Source organism: Asterias rubens, chromosome 10, assembly GCF_902459465.1.
Source record: "Asterias rubens chromosome 10, eAstRub1.3, whole genome shotgun sequence".
In the NCBI taxonomy this organism is placed as follows: Eukaryota; Metazoa; Echinodermata; class Asteroidea; order Forcipulatida; family Asteriidae; genus Asterias; species Asterias rubens.
This window is the reverse complement of record NC_047071.1, coordinates 3,615,212-3,632,252: the sequence shown is the minus strand read 5'-3', so window position 1 is coordinate 3,632,252 and position 17,041 is coordinate 3,615,212. Positions and strand designations below refer to the sequence as shown.

General features: G+C 37.2%; 2 protein-coding genes across 3 annotated transcripts; one reads left to right on the top strand and one right to left on the bottom strand.

Moving 5' to 3' along the window:
- Positions 1-13,903, bottom strand: LOC117296020. Of its 2 annotated transcripts, none has more exons than XM_033778861.1 (18): positions 13,721-13,903; positions 12,723-12,938; positions 11,761-11,856; positions 11,342-11,423; positions 10,820-10,949; positions 10,200-10,371; positions 9,531-9,726; positions 9,002-9,175; positions 8,555-8,657; positions 8,027-8,117; positions 7,492-7,612; positions 6,575-6,701; positions 6,172-6,292; positions 5,101-5,452; positions 4,563-4,697; positions 4,003-4,123; positions 1,952-3,370; positions 1-1,610 (listed from the first exon to the last, which is right to left on the bottom strand). In XM_033778861.1, exons 2-18 carry the CDS (start codon positions 12,866-12,868, stop codon positions 1,528-1,530), a joined length of 3,669 nt encoding a protein of 1,222 aa, XP_033634752.1. In that variant the 5' UTR covers positions 12,869-12,938; positions 13,721-13,903; the 3' UTR covers positions 1-1,527. The 2 variants fall into 2 exon arrangements, with proteins under 2 accessions (XP_033634752.1, XP_033634751.1); XM_033778860.1 differs by having other exon boundaries at positions 12,723-12,879.
- Positions 13,904-14,144: 241 nt separating this feature from the next.
- Positions 14,145-15,838, top strand: LOC117295277 (succinate dehydrogenase assembly factor 4, mitochondrial-like). The gene is made up of 2 exons (XM_033777833.1): positions 14,145-14,245; positions 15,001-15,838. Exons 1-2 carry the CDS (start codon positions 14,152-14,154, stop codon positions 15,309-15,311), a joined length of 405 nt encoding a protein of 134 aa, XP_033633724.1. The 5' UTR covers positions 14,145-14,151; the 3' UTR covers positions 15,312-15,838.
- Positions 15,839-17,041: the final 1,203 nt, after the last annotated feature.

Sequence of the window (17,041 nt, the reverse complement as noted above, 5' to 3'; positions counted from 1 at the left end):
TAAAAACTCATTTATTTCAAATTCAGTTTTCAGTTTGGCCATACTATATTAAATCAATCCACACTTATGAAATTATTTTACACTCAACTGAGAAGTACAAAGTTAAATTACTACTCTGGAGAAAAGAAAATATGGAATAATTCTGTGGTTTTCAGTTAGACACATTCAACCATTTTAAAATAATTCCTAGTTATCAGAGTCTCTGAAATGTCACTTTCCTAAGTTTGGTTTGTTTTTGAAAACTTATCATTTTTTTTTTTTTACTAATGATATTTCAAAAATACCCTGCACTTCCAATCAAATACAATTTAGTTTGACAGCAGTTGTGTTTAACCATGGGGGAGAAGTCTTTCCTCTACGATTCAACGCTAAATCAGTAACCTTTTTGAGATATGATGGACACTACAGGTGCGCTGTTTGGTTTATGTGTATATAAGAAAAACCTCAAAAGGTCATAGGATTGCGTCCACCATATCAACAAAACGATGGCTCATGGAGCTGCTAAAATCTACGTTGTCGCACATACAACTGTTAGGCATTACGTTTGATAAACTTAACAGATCTTACCTATAGCCTTACTTTGCTGAAATTAAAGTGTAAAGCAATTCTTTACTGCTAAATAGCTTTTTTCAAATTTGGTCCAAGTGTTCACAGAACTATTTTGCCGAGGATAAATAAATTGCTTTTACTACTGCAGTTGATGTAACTAAATATCCAAAATTCATTACCAGGTTTTGGCATTTTTTTGTGACTACATAGGAAAAAGAGCATTAATGAAATTAAATGCCTGCTTAAAAACTAAATGAACTCGAGCTCACTAATAAACTAACAAGCACCAAACGAATGATGTGTACATGTACATTATTGTACAAAATAAATGTGTACAGATTTGCACTCTCACATTCTATCAGCACATATTAACTCTGTGTAGATTTGTCATAAGTCACTTATTATTAAAACAATGCATTGCATGCATAAACAAACTCACCACAAATTTAATAAAATATTGACAAATTAAAATAAGTGTGAAGGTGATCACATAAAACGCTTTCAATTGAATTACTGATGAATAAAGTCAAGTCGAAATAACTTGCTTCAGACATACCGACTCGTGTAATTATTTGGTGTCAAAGTTGCATAGAGTTATTTGTTTAACTGCAGCTACTTACATGCTTTTGTATATTATAGTGTATGTGCAATTATAAAACAGTTGATATGTCTTGAAATGTCCGCACAGGACGCCAATACAAAGGCCAAAAAAAGCTCCCAAGAAATGATAACATCTCTATTGAATGGTATCACATGATAAAGACAATCAAATGTCAATCAAACTCCCAATAGTTGAATTGATTCACTAGGGAGTGGTGTTACTATAACAATGTAATCAAGTGTGACACCAACAGAGGTCAAAGGTGAATCTGGATAAGAATGAGTAACAGCCAGGCTGAATATCAACATCGTTACCACAAATGAGATTGGTTGAATAAAGCTCCAATAAATGGGATTGATTGACCCATCCAGTCATAGCTACATTGAAGGAGAATCAATGTCCACTAGGATTCCTTGACCAAGAGCTGGCGAGGTTGGAAGCAAAATAGAATCATCTTCATCTGTATTGGAGACAAGAAAGAAAACATTTTTTAAATCGAGCAAACTGTCTCATGATTGCTATTAATGCTCACGAAGCACATCAAGGGGACAACTGAGCCTCTTACAGTTCAAAATATCTGCAATTTACTAAACAGATTGATTGTTTCCAAATTAAATTACAGAAATGACAAGTCCAGTGTTTGAATTGTAAAGCAACTTTTTTTAGTAACATACGTACACTGTTCCACATGGTACTCTATCGGCTTTAGAAAGACTGATTTTAGGAATTGATGAGGAGTCGTAGTTTGGGTATACACATTATCATTCCCTCTCCAAACAAATCAACAACAAAAATACTCACCTAGCAGACCAAAGTTCATTGAGGTATCAGGTGTATACCGATTTGGTGTGAAAGAAGACTGGGTACCAGACACTCTAGATAGATGTAAATTGGACAATTCTTGAAGCAGCGGTGAAGTTCCAGATGTCATCTTGATGAAATCATCTGTCTGATTCAAAGAAGGTTCGACCAAGGAACTATTCTTATCCCTGTGTGGAGTCACAGAGTTTCTCTGCTGTTGCATCCAGTTTGAGGAGTGTCTCGCATTGAGCTTTGGGGTCCTAGAAGGAGTGATTTCTGGAGAAATAGCAACCAGGAGATCATCCAAGGCCTTGGAGAGGTTCATGGAATAATCCTGACCTAGGTCAGAATCTGACAGAAGATCAGATTGTAAAGGGCTTGCGTAGAGGCCTTCACTGGGTCTGTCCTGTGGGGGAGGGGAGTGTGTAAGATAAACTTCACTCAGGAATGTGTTGGTAGCTTTCTCTGGGCTTCGGTGTTCTTCAATTGATCCATTGTTGGCCATTCCAAGGATTGAGTAGCCACTCGGCCTTGGCTGTCCTGCCTGGACATAAGGGTCATCAACTGATTCATGGTCATTGGGTGGCGTCATATCAACGTTTGACCGGTCAGGGCTAAAGTCACTAATATTAAAGCTCTGCTGGTCAACATGATCAGAGAAAGTCACACTCTTTTGTGAGCCACCACTTACTTGCCGAACCTTACTGCTACTCAATTCAGCTGAGGGCGTTGGATCCGGAGCCTGTGGTTGCTGAGTTCTTGTCTGTTTCTGCCTCATAATCCTATCTTGACGTATCACATCTAAATTTGGGGTTAGCCCTTCAATAATATCAGTGTCTCTGTGAAGTGTTAGTGGAGTTCCATGTGTGGATGAAGTCATTTCATCATCCTCTTTGAAACTTGGAAGTGGTTCCTTCTGCTTGTGAGCTGCAATCCTCGTCTTTGCTCGTGTTGATAACTGAGGTGTCCTGGTCTGGAATACTTCAGCTAGGGTTAGCTCAAGATCCTCAGAGAGTTCTGGCCTCCTTACAAGCAACGGGGAATCAAATTCATGATCAGTGAAAGATCGTTGGTCATCATCTGGTGATACTTCAATATCAAGATCAAGAAGATGGTTCTGGAGACGATTTGATGGCAGGAACGACGTCTCTCCTTGGGTCTCAGGTGACCCCAGGTCAAGAAGGTTACCAATGTGTACGCTGTGTCCCTCAGGGCTCTGTTCTTGGGACTCATGTGTATCTGTAGCACCCATAGGTTCTCTCCTCTGGCTTGTAGGGACATCAGGGCTTGAGTCTGAATCAAAGAGTGTTTTAGGGAGCCTGTCTTGAGGGGTATCCATTGACCTTGGGGTGCCAAGTGTACTCTCATCTAAAACAGGAGTCCTCGCCAACTTATCTTTGCTGATAAAAGCCTCTTGATCTGAAGTAAAAATATATATAATATTGTAAGTTATCACACAAGCGCGAGTGGAAAACGGAAAAATATAGCGCTTCTGCTCCATATGGGACGCAGACGCACTACATTTTCCGTATTTCAACTTGCACGCGTGTGATAACGTTTTTATCTTCAAGCAAACTTGTCGCGTAACCATAGAACACACAAGACGCAGGTAGTGATATTAGCGGTGCAATATAAGTTTTTATCACCACTCCATTCTGCGAATCTGATTTGAGGATTAGCGCGTACTTGAAGCCTTTTCATTTCACCATTAAGTTATAAGACAGACAATGACAAACAATAATACTCTATTTTGTGAGAGATAGTGCTTTTTGCTCTACGTGTCAGGCTTTGGATTGATGATACCCAAGCCTACATCCATTTGGACTGTAACGGGGTAACCTGTTTCAGCCCTAGGAGTAGGTGGCAACGGCCTCTGGAAAAAAAACGATTGTAGCCCACGCCTTGAAGTGGCCTTCAGGCCTTGTGTGAAATCATATTTCTTTGTAACATATTAAACTCAACAAAACCTGTACTCAAACTATACTTGTAACTTTTTCTCATGCTTGAGATTTTACAAACCATAATAGTCTACTTGATGAAACTTGACTCACCTAATCCTGCCACGGGATCCTGAAGAGCCAAATCTAGAGGAGTGTTCTCTTTTGATTGAGTCCTTAACATTTCCAAGAAGTCTGGTGTTATGTTCCCTCCATCCGTCACTGCATCAGCAATCTATTTGTCAAAGCAAGAAGAAAAGGATGAAGAACGAAACCGTTCTTAAAGGCACTGGACAGTGGACAGTCACACGCTAAGTAATTGTCAAAGACCAGTATTCTGACTTGGTGTATCTCGACATATGCATAACATAACAAATCTGTGAAAATTTGGTCGCGATTGGTCGTCAAAATTGCAAGAAAATAACCAAAGAAAACATGCCCTTGTTGCAAAAATCTGTGTGCATTCAAAGGCTTCACAGGCTTGAAGTCTTTCTTAGATTCAAATATTTTAGTGAGAAATTACTCTTTCTCCAAAACTATGTTACTTCAGGGGGAGTTGTTTCTCACAATGTTTTATACTGTCAACAGGTCTTAGTTGCTTGTTACTAAGTAAGTTTTAATGTTAATCTATATTAAAATATGTTAATCAAACTAGAATATGGATGACCTCTGACCTGATCCACAAGTAATTGATGAGCTCTAGGTGTAGTCTTAGGCCTCAAGGCGCTTGACATGACATCTCTCTTTATTGTAGAAGCTACTGGTGTATGTGATGATAGAGATTGGGATGTTTCATCATGACGTGATACCTGATGAGTCAAAGAGTTGATCAATAAATAAACTCACAGTTAGAATTTTTTGCTTCAAGGTAGAGTAATGCAGTACAATTTTAGGGTTACAGCTATTACTTTTTTTTTAAAGAATTCATTCAAATTCTTAAGTTTCAAAAAGGCATATCACACATCTAACCTGTAAAATTCCATAATGGCTGCACATTTCTTCAAAAATGTAACCCTAAATAACTTACATATTTGTTTTTATGTTCTTAAAAATCAAACGTTTTTTTTTGTAAAAAGTATTTTATCAAATTTGTGCTAGTTACCTAAAAATTACAAATTTCAAGCACTCGGGCCGTACAAATTAATTTGACTGAACAAATTTCTGATCTAATGAATTGAATTACTCCCACATATTTTAATTAGGGCATCAAACCTTTGTTTTTGATGTTTTCTTTCGTCTCCATGGTTTCTCCTCTATCAAGTCCTCTTTCCTATGATCCGTCATTCCTCTACTGACTCTACTCTCAGCCCCCTTCCTAGGTTGTGTCTTGTACCCCTGGGTCACATCCCGCTCCATCTTACCCACTCTCACACCCTTCTTATGGGATGCAGTACCATTGATCTGGGTGGCATTAGTTGCTTGGGTACCTAGGTGCCTGAATGGGGTATGTAGTGATGAATGGGTTGATGTGGGTACCACTTTAGATGGTGCCGATTTAACTCTCTTGCGGTGGTGGGTGGTCTCTGGGTATGTGGTTCCTATAGGGATGGGTAGCTTGGATGGGCTGTAATAACAAACATTCAGAATAAGGTTACTAGCCAAAATACAATATGATACACGCACAACATATTACTTAAGTTCTCGTTAAAGGCAGTGGACACTATTGGTAATTACTAAAAATAATTATTAGCATAAAACCTTTCTTGGTGATGAGTAATAGGGAGAGGTTGATGGTATAAAACATTGTGAGAAACAGCTCCCTCTGAAGTGCCATAGTTTTTGAGAAAGAAGTAATTTTCCACGAATTTGATTTCAAGACCTCAGATTTAGAACTTCAGGTCTCGAAATCAACCATCTAAACGCACACAACTTCGTGTGACAAGGGTGTTTTTTTCTTACATTACTATCTCGCAACTTCGATGACCGATTGAGCTCAAATTTTCACAGCTTAGTTATTTCATATGTTGAGATACACCAACTGTGAAGGCTAGTCTTTGACAATTACCAATAGTGTCCACTGCCTTTAAGGAGAAAGTTGTTAAGTAGATATTTCTGCTGACCTATACCTGCTTTGAACAACTGACCTGAACGACTGACCTGACTGACGTGACCTGACATTGTCAACATTACCTGACCTGACCTGACTGACCAACTGACCTGACCAAGCGACGAGACCAACCTGACCTGACTGAACTGACCTGACCTGACTAACTGACCGATCAACTGCCCCGACATGGTAGGGGACTAGATCAAAAAAACGCATAGCTACATGGCGTGTCTCACCCATTGGTCTGTTTCCTTAGGTCTCCAAGCATGCTTGTTGGTGTTCCTTGTATCAGTCCAGCGTGTCTAAGCGCATCGTTATTGATGGTTTCACTTAACATGGACACAGCCTCTGGAGTATCTGGTGGGAAAGTCACAAATTTAATTCAATGTTATTTATGGTTTAATTTTAACAGGATAACCCAACCAGAATAAATACAACTGCTATTCTTAAAAGCATGTGAAATTGAATACATGTGAAAGATTCCAGAGTAACAATAATAATACGTCAAAACTTGCACTTTAAAAATTGAAAATGTATGTACTACAATACTTAAAACATGATTATTGTTTAACTGATAATGTTATTTGTGCTGACCAAAATAAGTAAAACAAAGGACTCGGACAAAAACAAAATAACTACCTGTAGATGTATTTATCTTGAGAGATCCTGCAGCAGGTAGTCTTGTAGGCGTTTCATCTTGAGACCTCACAGCGGCAGGTTCAAATGAGACGGGTGGAGTAGGGGGCAGTAAGTCTAGACCTAAAGACTAAGAACATCTCAAGTGGTTATCAAACAGGTTATCTTGAGAGATCCTGCAGCAGGTAGTCTTGTAGGCGTTTCATCTTGAGACCTCACAGCGGCAGGTTCAAATGAGACGGGTGGAGTAGGGGACAGTAAGTCTAGACCTAAAGACTAAGAACATCTCAAGTGGCTTTGGGTTACTAAGAGAGGTTTGCGGTAACACCATGTGAAAATCTCTTTTGAATAGTAGAACCAACACTAATCAATAGAGATAGTCACATGGTGTTACTGCAAAACCTCTCTTAGTTATACTTCCACAATGCAAAGTTTCAAATCCTGGCTTTGAATTGACAAACAGGTAATCTGATAGAATCAGTTAAGGAAAAATCTATCCTAGTGTACAGTTTGTTTTGTTTGAAGTCATGTCTTATGTGATGAGTTTTATGCGGCAAATCAAAGAATTCTAAGAATGCTAAGTAAACAGAAGGTCTGTCTGCTGTGATGTCATGTCTCATTATAGAGAGGGGGTATGATTCATACCTCAATAACAACAATAACAACAAGCAACAAACCAACCTCGGTAGTCTAGTTGGTAAGACACTGCTCTAGAATTGCAAGGGTCGTGGGTTTGAATCCCACCCGAGTAACATGCCTGTGATATTTTTTCACAGGACTTGGAAAGTACCGAGTATATAGTGCTAACACACATCGGTGTATGGGTAAAAAACAACTAATACAAACCAATTATTGTTAATTCTTTTCCAATCATAATTTGCAAGGATTAGATTAGGGGAAATGAACTGTTTGTAACTTACACTGAGCTGAAAAGACTTGAGTGTATCTTTCCTGCTGGGTGTTTTCCCTTCGCTGACTTTCTTACGAAGTTGACTAACTGATGTCTTCAGCTCTGGTAATAATTCATTGATTAATGTGGATCTGTAAGTATCAAAGACAGGGAAGGAGAGAGTATGGTGATATTAGACAAAGAGCCTCACACTAAGATACATAGTTATCAATTCTCAAGGAAGTTTACACAGTTCAGCTTAAGTAAATGGTTGTGCAGATTCAGTGTCTCATTCAGGGGATAATAATAATAAGTTCAATAATAATAAGACGACTCTTAATGGGCACATATCCACCCTGCTGGATGTTCATTGTAGTTTTAAACACTAAACCTATGATTCATGTGCAAGTAACAAGCCAAGCACGAAACCACGCTGCTCCTATATGTTGTTGCAATATTGCAAAAGAAGTCCAAGCATTTTACAGTGGAGAAAAAATATATAAATATTCATATAGCTAGGTGATAGAGTAACTTATCACGGCTTTGAGTAGAAGAAAGTGCTTTACCTAACAGCCTGTGTATTGGCAAGGTGTGCATGATGAGTGTGAACTTGGGTTACTAACTCAGAAGAATACTCCTCAAATCTTGGCATTGGTGCTGAGGACAAAAGATAAGTAAATAGTACATTTTGAAAATCAATTCTTTATGTTAACGGTTCAAGGTGTAGATGAAGATTTTTCCCGAGAAGGCGTCGGCTGAAGACATCCTCTCGTTCAACTGATGAAGATTGCACTATTGGCTGATGCATGTACATAGGTTTGCTAAAGAGCATACATACATTTTAGTTCCATTATTATTTGTTTTGCTGTGTAAAGTATTCACTCTTTTTAAAGTATACTTGACTCAATTCGGCAATTAAGTCTTAACCAGAACCCACCTTGATGGATTTTCTCCAAGTAGAGATGAAGTGAGAGGTTCCAGAGCTTTTCACATACATTTTAGTTCCATTATTATTTGTTTTGCTGTGTAAAGTATTCACTCTTTTTAAAGTATACTTGACTCAATTCGGCAATTAAGTCTTAACCAGAACCCACCTTGATGGATTTTCTCCAAGTAGAGATGAAGTGAGAGGTTCCAGAGCTGGATCAGCGTGACTAGATTAAGTTGACCGCCTTCGTAAGTATTCCCAACATTACGCTGGAAAGAAAAAACCAACATGGAATAAAGTTACCTTCATTTTTCTCTGTAACTCCTGTCTGCTTTGTCTTTGAAGTTCATAATTAGGATCAAGAATAAGTTGTTTGTTATTAGTAAGGGCAAGCCATGACAAGTCTTGGCTTCATGCCTAATGTTGTTATTGTAGTATTTATTATTGTGTTCTGTTCCTGTGAAATCCTGCATCAATCCTGTTTTTGTCGATTGTTTCATTGACAACCAAATGAAACTAAACAGATATGGAAACTTTCTCCTTGGAGTATCTCATCAAAATAGAAAAAGGCCGATTTTACAATATTTGTTGAGAATGAAACATTTACTCTTACCCTCTGGAGTTCTTGTTGACATTCTCGAAGCAACATCTCTGGGACTTGGACATTAATCTCTCCTGCATCTAGACGGTATTTATTTTCAACCTCTTGTAAGACTGAGGTCACTACATCTCTCTCTGCTGACTGGGTGACATAGAACGAATCCACAGTTTTCCAAAGTTCTCTTAGCTATCATAGGATTTGGATAAATATTTGGTTAATTTCCTTACAAAGTTAAAATGTTAAATTAGCAACACCTAGGTACAATCACAGATACAAATTTTACAAAATACTAATCAATGTTGGGAAGTTAGAGCATTTTGCTGTACCAGCCAGGCTCCTAGTGGATGATACCCATGCTTCCATCCTTACGGACTGTTGGGGCAGCCCAAGGAGTAGGCGGGAGCGTGTCCCTGTTGACAGTTGATTTCAAGGGCCAATAGCCCAAATCAGTTCAGTCTCGCCCTAACCTTGAAGTGGCCGTTCAGCTCTGTGATTGTGATGCTAAGCAATATCTCATTCTGATGATGGGAACCAATCTTACCTTTTGAATCTTCTGAGTCCGTTTGACAGCATGCATATCTTGTTCTCCGGTCGTCATCCCACCCGATCTACGTCTCATAGTAACTGGACTTCCCCTAGCCTTGGCTTGATCGTAGGACGCAGCTTGGCAATCTCGGATCTCATGTTCAATATCACGTAGCTGCTTAGATAACTGTCTGTGCTCCTTCACAAGCTCACTGTTATAACATCAAGGTTACTCAATCATCTTAAAATTATCTTCAATATAAGTTAAGATTCTTCTGCCCAACTAAACATCTATTGCCAATAAATATAAGCCCCACCCCACAAATAAAAAATGACCCTTTCCCCAACAAATACTTTATGTAGACAGTACACTCTTGGCATTTTTCCCTAGGTGCACTCTGCTGCTTGGGATTGTGCATTGTATGCACATGCCCCGAGCCTTTGGAACTGTCTCCCCCATCAAATTCGTTTGGCATAGTCACTTGAAGTTTTCCAAACTTTCCCTTTCAATGGTTGATAATTGTCTTTCCCATTATTAGTGCCTTTATTTATTTGCTTGTTGTATAGTTTTTTTTGTAAAGCGCTGTGGTACCCAGTGTAAGAGTGCTCTATAAATGACGTTATTATTATTATTAGCTTATCCGGAACGAAGAATTGTCTCTTTTGCATATAACCTAGATCTTACTTTGCATATTGTTTCCACTCTCTATGCAGTAGTACCATGAGTTGAGCTCTCTCTAGGAATCTCTTTCTATGTCTCACAGTAGCTGATTGGGTCGTCTTGAGCATGATATGCCCTAGATGAGAGACTGACGGTAGTAACTTAGGTCTCTGTAGCATGTCTCGCTCTCTCTTACCTGCGAAAGAAATCAGTTTATTTTTTTCTCACTTGACCCTTGTAGTACTGATTGTCACTCGTAGAGTTCTGCATGTTTGTTTGTTTTAAAGCCTTCTGTTTACTCTGTGGTACTTGTTTCAACTGGTACTCTATCTTACCAAGTTTAATTTATGTATTTTAACTGACCCCGTGTAGTTTCAACAAGAAGCACTTCTCATACTAAGACTAATCCAATCCAACAGTATTTCAAATTTTAAAACTGTAAAACCTTAACAAGATACAGTAGGCAAAGCCTACCTTGCTTAGCAGGCATAGCCCTACTAGCTTAGCAGGCAAAGCCAGGCTATCTTAGCAGCAATCTCACTAACCAAATAAAGTAAAAATGCCCGATTGCATTTCATGAGCTAACAATTTACGTGTTTACTGAAACAAAACCCGAAATACTTGAGCATAAATAATGTTCTTACTGTTTTCCTGTCTGATGACTTTATAGAGGACATACTGAGAGAAATGTAACAGGAGGAAGTAGAACCTATCACCACCCGGAGACATGAACAAGGATGGTACGATGCGGGGTAGATTGGCTACTGGATCCTCCTAAAGATGCAAACAATACAAAGAAAACAATCAAATTATATTCCAATTTGAACAAACCTGATCATCACGCCTTAACATTGAAAAGTTCTCATGTTACTTTGGGACTGAAACTAAGAAACATTTCTGAGAATGGGGTTTGAACCTGCAACATCCGGGCTGAGTTAGCTCTCTCTCAACTGAGCCATCTAGCCCTAATGATGGTGGTCTCCTTATTTTGTCTTGTTTGGGCGTGCCAGTCAAAGTGCCTTCAGCTGATCCCTCTGCTTCACAGGTTGTATCACAAACTTGGGTGTGATCCCTGGCTTTACTGGGGTCACAGGTTTAAACCTCACTTCAGTGCACTTGGGTAAATTGTTTAGTGTTCAACCAAAAATTATTTCTTTTATACTTACAGCAGAAATCTCAGAGAGTTGATTGCTTACAGCTTTTCTGAATGCCTGTTCCTGTTTCTTATCAAAGATCGGCCAACAATCTCTGCAATCCAGAAAACGCATTACGAAAAACAAGAAGAAATTATCAAATGGATGAATGAATAAAACACCATGTCAATAGATATGTAGGTTTACTACCATGTGCATTTTGTAGGTTTACTAGCTGGGTAGTGTTTATGTTCTTCGGAGAACTTGTCTTTCTTTATAAGAAAATTTAAACATATGATGACAACACACACAAACAAGTTTTGAGTGTCACTTAAGTTTGGATACGATCAGCTTTCTGATCAAGTGTTAGTGAGAAAATAAATAAAATTGTGTTAGGTTTTTTGTCCGACACGTTGGATGATTTATTTGATTGATTTGTTTTTGATACTGACCTGAATTTTTCATGAGCCATGGCTGGATTTAGTCGATCAAACAAGAAATGCATGACAACTTCAAATGCTTTCTTGTTTGGAAGAGCAAACATATCTCTGAAAAGTGAAATAATAATAATAATAATAATAATAATAATAATAATAATAATAATAATAATAATAATAATAATAATAATAATAATAATAATAATAATAATAATAATAATAATAATAATAATAATAATAATAATAATAATAATAATAATAATAATGGACACTTAATAAAGCGCCGGTATCCGCCGCAAGCGGCGCTACTCTACAAAAGAACAACAAGCAATGAAAGTAGCAAACAACAAAAATAAGAAAATAAACTTAACAAAAAGCTTCTCTATGAAAATGAGTTTTTAAACTGTTCTTGAATGTGTTGAGTGATTTGGATAGTTTTACAGTGTCCGGGAAGGAGTTCCAAAGCTTTGGTGCTGCGCTCTGAAAACTTCTCTCCCCCCATACATGTTTAGTTGTTTTTTTCCTGGAGGAGTTTGTGTTTTGTAGACCGTAAGCCACGATGTCCTGGGGTGTATATCTGCACAAGATCACTTAAATATGCTGGGGCATCACCTTGTAATATCTTGAAAATAATGAGGCACAGTTTATACTTAACTCTTTGAAAGAGAAATGAGTGAGAGTTATTAGTATTTCATCTTGGCCTGTCTCTGAAAAAGGTCAACTTTAAAAATGGTTCACAGATTATAAATGTTTACCATCTGACTACAAACACTTTCAATAAAAAAAACTATAAATAATAAACATACAGATGTAAGAGACAATGTGTCTCTTTTTTGACCCTCTTCTAATTTGCCATTTATTATTTAAAACTAAAGAGTACTTGGTTCAAGAAGATCATGATTTTTGCTGCAGATTATGATTTTTGCTAAAAATCCATGACTCAACTTTCAAAACAGTTTCCTGAAATGTTTACAAACCTGTTGAATGGAATTTTATGTCGCCTCTCAGCTTCTTGAGGTTCAAATCCAAGAAGCAATAAATTGGTGAAGAAGATCTCCCTAGACTCCAACACGTCTGGGATGTTGCTGACTGACGCATGACTGCGACTCTTTTTCTTACTCATCTTTCCTACTACTTCAATTCAAGACAAGATCCGTTAGGTCAGATAATGTGTTGTGACTTTTTAGTTGACTCTGTGAATAACAAAATGTAAGTAAATATATATTATAATAAAGAAGCGTTAATTCTTAATCAACAAAGGAGTGTTTTTTTTAGTGATATCCTCTAAGATCAGGTAAAAATCACAACAATAACATGGCTAAGCCTTTTTATTTGAAACTAGGTTCCCAGGTTCTACAATTATTACTGCCTGGACCATTATAATTAAATTACGGTATTATCATCTCAATGTGACAATCACAATGCCGTATCTATTTTATTTACCAGTTTCTTTCAACGACAACATGTTCAACTTCAAGAAAGTTTCAAATAAATTCACTGTCTAGTCTCTCTCTGAGCTGACTCTGAGTCTGACCATGGAGGTAGAATTAGATTGTCATCAGTCAATTCATCATTGGCAGCTTTTCAAAAAGTACCCTTTTCAAGAAGATTTTTTTTATTAATTCATGATAGAATTAGTAGAGGCAAACAAACATGCACATATATTTATATAGTATATAATAATAATATACGGACATGTCAAATCATGGCAAATTATGACTGTCAAAACAAGACTTGTGTATCTGTATCTGTATTGTTGAGCCGGCAAAAAAATGTCTAAAGACACTTCAAACCTGTGTCGACTGCAGTGCAGAAAAACTCAGATGAATATAATTTTTGATTATAAATAATCATTCAAAGAGCAATAATCCTGGATCAATTCTGAACAGATATTCTATGATTTATGAAAACTAGTTTTTTATTGCCCCACATCCATCATGCATGGGGTCATGGTTTATTCCTTTAATACACTTACTGTTCGAGAGGCGCCGAGGTAACATTTGCATCGCCACTTTACACTAGATTCGTTCTGATTGTTTGTCAAGCAGCTAAACTGGCCAGTCGATCGGTATTCCGGTTTTACTTCATCACTACCGATCAGTTTTGCCGACGATCACTCGTTTCCCGATCTTCTTCGTCAAGTTCCTACTTACTTCAATCCACCCGCCAATGTTAGTCATCTTTTTTAATGAACAGGCATTGTGCGAAAACAAAAATTGAGATTAAATTATTTTATCTCCTAAAAAAATAGTTTTAGTATTGAGAAACTACTCTGCTATATATTTTACTTGTAAAACGGTGTTTATAATTTATTTAAACGTAATTTAAATAAATTTACAAATTTGAAAAATGTCATGAAAATAGATTTACATTTTACCCATGATGCAATGAAAGTTTCATAACAAGATGGCGGCGCCCGTGGTCTATCGAAGTTTCGTCAATTTTAGGCTCATAAAAAGTAGTTTGAGTCAGCCCATGATCATTTGTAGAAATGTCAATCGTAAGTTTTATATATTTACAATATTTTTGTTTTAAATATTTACATTTACAAACTAGAAAACACATCGTTCGTTCGAGAAAGCAGACTCTGCTAACTAAATCAATGAAAAGTTGTTTCAATCAAAATGGTTTACCACGTAACGCCATAGCCCCACTTGTGTGGCCAATCAAGGGTGGGGCTAGTATTAGTAACGCCACAGAAAATCGTGTAGTGTGGTGCGTGATTCATATGCGTAATCTGCATGGATCCAACTGCATTGTGAGTGTTGCATTGGATGTCAATCGTGCGTAAGGATTCCTTCATGAAAGTCACACACACGACACAGTCACACAGGTGGTCTCTGACTCTGTTCTTTTGCTGGATAACTTTCCGTACGGCGCCACCACTTTTTTACTCATTTTACAAAAAGGGATATCTGAATAAATGTTGATTATCTCATAATAATTGAGGTAAATTAGATACGATTTATTTCATATTGAATAAAAAATTAGTGGCACCATACCGAAACTTTCCCTGATTTGTTATTTTAACTGCAAAAAGGTAAACAGTTTGCTAAGTCGACGCAAACGTCGCAAGAGAGTACAAAATGGCCAGGTATGCCACCACATTATATTTCTGGATTTTTTTTCCCCCCACTTTATTTGTTATTATTGTTTTCAACACATGACATGCATATATTCATAACAATTTTAATAATATTATTTTATCAAGTTCTTAAAATATTACTTTTAATTAATGATAATTTGTCTTTACAGATGCAGTCAACATGGGTCAGTTCAAAAGAACTCCTTCTCTCATGATCCCTGGCAATCCAAGTCTGCTACAGAAATTCTACTCACAATCCTCAAACGACAGCAGTAGCAGCAAAACACCACTGAAGAAACCATTTACTCCTTTAGGGAAACATGATGGGACTTCAGAAAGGCATCGAGATGGAGAGAAGGAACCTCTAGAAGCTTTTCCTGATGATGTTAATCCGACAACCGGAGAGAGAGGCGGACCAAGAGGACCAGAGCCAACTCGATATGGAGATTGGGAACGTAAAGGCCGCTGTATTGACTTTTGATTTATTGGATCAAAGTTGACAGATATGAGATGCTGAATGAAGCACTATATGTGTAAATACTGTATTTAAGTCTATACCAGTAAAAAGTAATCTCTTTGTAAGTCACTCTTTTATCAAGATGGAACATTAGTTCAAACTGTTTAGACAGTCACCTGTCGGCAACTAATGTTACAACCTGCAACCAAAGCAAATCTCTCTGTGCTGTGATGTGTGTTTAATTCGACATTAAATCTAATCCAATGAAGAAACATGTCCATCTAGTAGTAGGTCATCAAATCATTTTTACACCTGTTCTTTATAATGTAAAGGTGTAATAATTTTCATTGGCCATTGACTGCATGGAGGTGTTGCCGTGTTGGTAATGTATGCTTCATTTTTCAATATTGTCACCTCAGGCTTTTCTAGAGTTATTCTCTGATAAATCATAAGACATAAACCATCACTTATAATTATGCAGGCCTGATACTTCACGCAGGCAACGGAGGCGATTGCCTCCGTTGCCCCTTGCCATTGCCTTGGTGCCCTTGAAATGCTCCAGTAGAAATTTACAATTTCCTCATAGGGTGCCCTTTGCCAAAAAGAAAATGCCTTGGTGCCCTTGCCCTTTCAAAAACGAAGCATACAGCCCTGATTATGAGTCATTTTTGTCTGTAAAGACACTCAACATTGCTCATTTGCTGTTCTTCCTCAATGTATTAAGAGACATATGACAATTTGACAAATTAAAAGTGTTAAGAGATGTTAAGAGTGTTAACATTTTTAAAGCTTGACATTGGGTTCTGAATAGTTTTTCAGTGTAAGGTTATTTCAACCAATAAAAAAGGGTTTGCAAATTGCTTTAAAGACATAATCTTGTTGCCTCACTTGTATTTCAAAACATTTTTGCACTGTTAACTGTACAAATATTGGAAGGATGTCTCCAAAACCAATTGTTTATACCATTATACCATTAGTGAACAGTTGTTAGTTGCATAAAAAGGTATTCATATGGTAAAAGTCCTTTGCAAAAACACTATAGACGGTTTATTTCTGTATGCAGGACATGTTATGTGTGGGTGCCTTTTAAATTATTTTCTGTACTGAACCCTTGTTTAAAGTGCATAATAGTCCCAATTATTAGTATATTTATTTACACTTTTTCAAAATGTATGTGAGCTTGGATAACAATAAATCTCTAGGTAAAGATATGAATTTTCTTGGTTTAAATTGTTTTTAATTATACCACTTTTTGTTTCTTTTTTTGTTTATATTAAGACATAATGCCAATCGAATATTATTCAAATTTAAGTAAATATTTAGAATGGGATGTATAAGGTCCGGTTGGATTGAAAGCTAAATACCCTACTCATTGTTATTATACACATAATGAATGTTTATGAGTGCAATGGTGCGAATATGTTCATGAGTTGAAAGATGGAATGTTCTATTCAACGAGGCGGAGCCGAGTTGAATGGAACATTCCAGCTTTCAACGAATGAACATATTCGCACCATTGCACGAATGAAAAACATTCATTATTTGTTTTATATAACATCCAAGTAGAACTTTGTCATTTTGATTGACAGAAACAACTTTCAAAACAAACAATTTCAACTGTAGAAGCCGAATGCTAGTAATTTTACTATGCCTTCTTGCAGTAACACCTGCTGCGTTACCAAAGACACGCGCACGCAGTGATGTTTTTACTCAGCTCCATCCGAAAAGTACCATTGCACGCTGGCAGCGTGCCA

Bases quoted from the DNA above. Each gene is read 5' to 3' on its own strand.
- LOC117296020 (XM_033778860.1), bottom strand. From the start codon at position 13,751: ATGCAAATGTTACCTCGGCGCCTCTCGAACA. The intron at 9,176-9,530 runs GTAAGATTGGTT...ATCCTATGATAG, and splicing joins GGACTCAGAAGATTCAAAAG to CTAAGAGAACTTTGGAAAAC. The intron at 4,124-4,562 runs GTCAGAGGTCAT...TTTGACAAATAG, and splicing joins ATCAATTACTTGTGGATCAG to ATTGCTGATGCAGTGACGGA.
- LOC117295277 (XM_033777833.1), top strand. From the start codon at position 14,152: ATGGCGGCGCCCGTGGTCTATCGAAGTTTCGTCAATTTTAGGCTCATA. The intron at 14,246-15,000 runs GTAAGTTTTATA...TTGTCTTTACAG, and splicing joins CATTTGTAGAAATGTCAATC to ATGCAGTCAACATGGGTCAG.